This window comes from Volvox carteri (assembly GCF_000143455.1).
Source record: "Volvox carteri f. nagariensis unplaced genomic scaffold VOLCAscaffold_106, whole genome shotgun sequence".
NCBI classification, from domain to species: Eukaryota; Viridiplantae; Chlorophyta; class Chlorophyceae; order Chlamydomonadales; family Volvocaceae; genus Volvox; species Volvox carteri.
Genome location: NW_003307649.1, coordinates 78465 through 80135, shown reverse-complemented (window position 1 = coordinate 80135; position 1671 = coordinate 78465). Strand labels below are relative to the sequence as shown.

Below are 1671 nucleotides of genomic sequence, written 5' to 3'. Positions count from 1 at the left end.
TCCCCGTACCTGCAAACCACCCTAATACGAGCCGAGGGTTCAAGGGCTGCCAGATCGCCTATAAGCACCATCCTTAGGGTTGGCCGGATGTTTAGATTTAGAAAATAATTTAGATGCCATCTAATTAGATTTCTATATAGATTTTAGATGAGGCCATCTAAACCGTTTAGGTGGGCATCTAAACGTATCTAGTCCATCTAATGCCTATCTAAAGGCCGGTGACCGGATCCAGACCGTTTAAACGTGAGTCATGGCACGCGAAACAGCTATGTTGAAGGTAAGTTTAGTGTCATATCCTTGCTCCGCTCTATTACATACACAAATAGACGTAAAAATACACAATGGCAGAACCAGGACCCCAAAAGCCGATCACATACAAATACAACCACCAGACTTTCGACGCGCCACAGTACGCAGCTAAGCTCTGCGAAGCCAAGCGCAGCATCAAAGCCGCAGCGTACTGGTCCATCTTCGACGTGTTGCTCGTAAAAGGCGTTGTGAACCTCGTCTGCACCGTTTGCAACAAGTCCTATAGCGCGAAGAACCCGTCAGCTGTCTGCCCGGATCACTATGCGAAGCACCAGAAGGACGTCGCCAGCGCGGTCGGAAGCGAGCAGTCCGGGGCGCCCACAACCAACAGCACGAAGCGCTCGCGCGCGGAGGAGGGGCCAGTTCGGACCTTCTTCCTCGCTGCAGTGCAAATCGCCACCTTCCTGAAGCACCTGGCTCTTTTCTTCTTCAAGTGCAACATCGCCCTCCAACTGATCGAGCACCCCGACCTCGTGAAGGCTGATGAAGGCTGAATGAGGGCTGTTGTCGTCTAATGCCGTGATGTTTCTGTCGTTTGCGTGGTGCGGCCGGTGGGCAAGGACAACTGACTGCGTGACGGGTGTGTGGAGGTGAAATCCCGTTGTCGCCAGTCGAACAGGCCGGCAGAACAGAGCCCGACAGCTTTGCATCCCAATGCGGGCGTGTCCCGCATGTTGGCATGTGTACTTTGGTGGTTCCGTTTGCGGTTGGGCCGACGGTTGGGCCGCGGGGCGCCTAATTACACCCCGTGGCGCCATCCGACACGCGTCTGTAGAGCGCCCATAGGGGTTCGCCGTGTTCCCAGTGTCGAGCGGCCCAAAAAATTATTGGAAAATCCAGGAAAAGATAAAGCCGCATCGTGTGCAAAATTTCAGGTCAAAATTCCACCGTTTAGGCAGTTTTCCATTTGGCCATCTAAAGATTTACCTAATTAGATTAGGAATCTAATTAGATTTCTAATTAGATACTTTTTCCATCTAAAGATTTTGCCAACCCTAACCATCCTACCTCGCACTTCAAACGAAACTAAGGGATGAAGGATACCAACGACCAAAGGGAACGATAGAGTTGCGGTGGGACCATATGCGTTCCAGCATCCTTGCCAGGCGTTCAGGTTCCCACTTCATAGCATCCTTCATGTGGCCGAAGTGTGGGAAATCCATATCAGATCTGATTTTGTCGTACACCGGACAGTCCAGCAAAATGTGCTCCTCATCCTCGATATGGCTATCAGTGCCGCAGCAGGGGCATACTCGCTCCTCCCTAGGTATATAACGCCGTCCCTTACACGCTCTGTTAGCCGCCAATGTCCAACAGCAAAGCCTAAACTGCATAAGCTTGCGGTTCGCTGAACGCGGGATA

General features: G+C 51.7%; 1 protein-coding gene across 1 annotated transcript; it reads left to right on the top strand.

Annotated features, from left to right (window-relative positions):
- Positions 1-341: 341 nt before the first annotated feature.
- VOLCADRAFT_108327 (uncharacterized protein) lies at positions 342-803 on the top strand (the record flags this gene model as incomplete). Its single annotated transcript, XM_002958773.1, has 1 exon — positions 342-803. One exon carries the CDS (start codon positions 342-344, stop codon positions 801-803), a length of 462 nt encoding a protein of 153 aa, XP_002958819.1.
- Positions 804-1671: the final 868 nt, after the last annotated feature.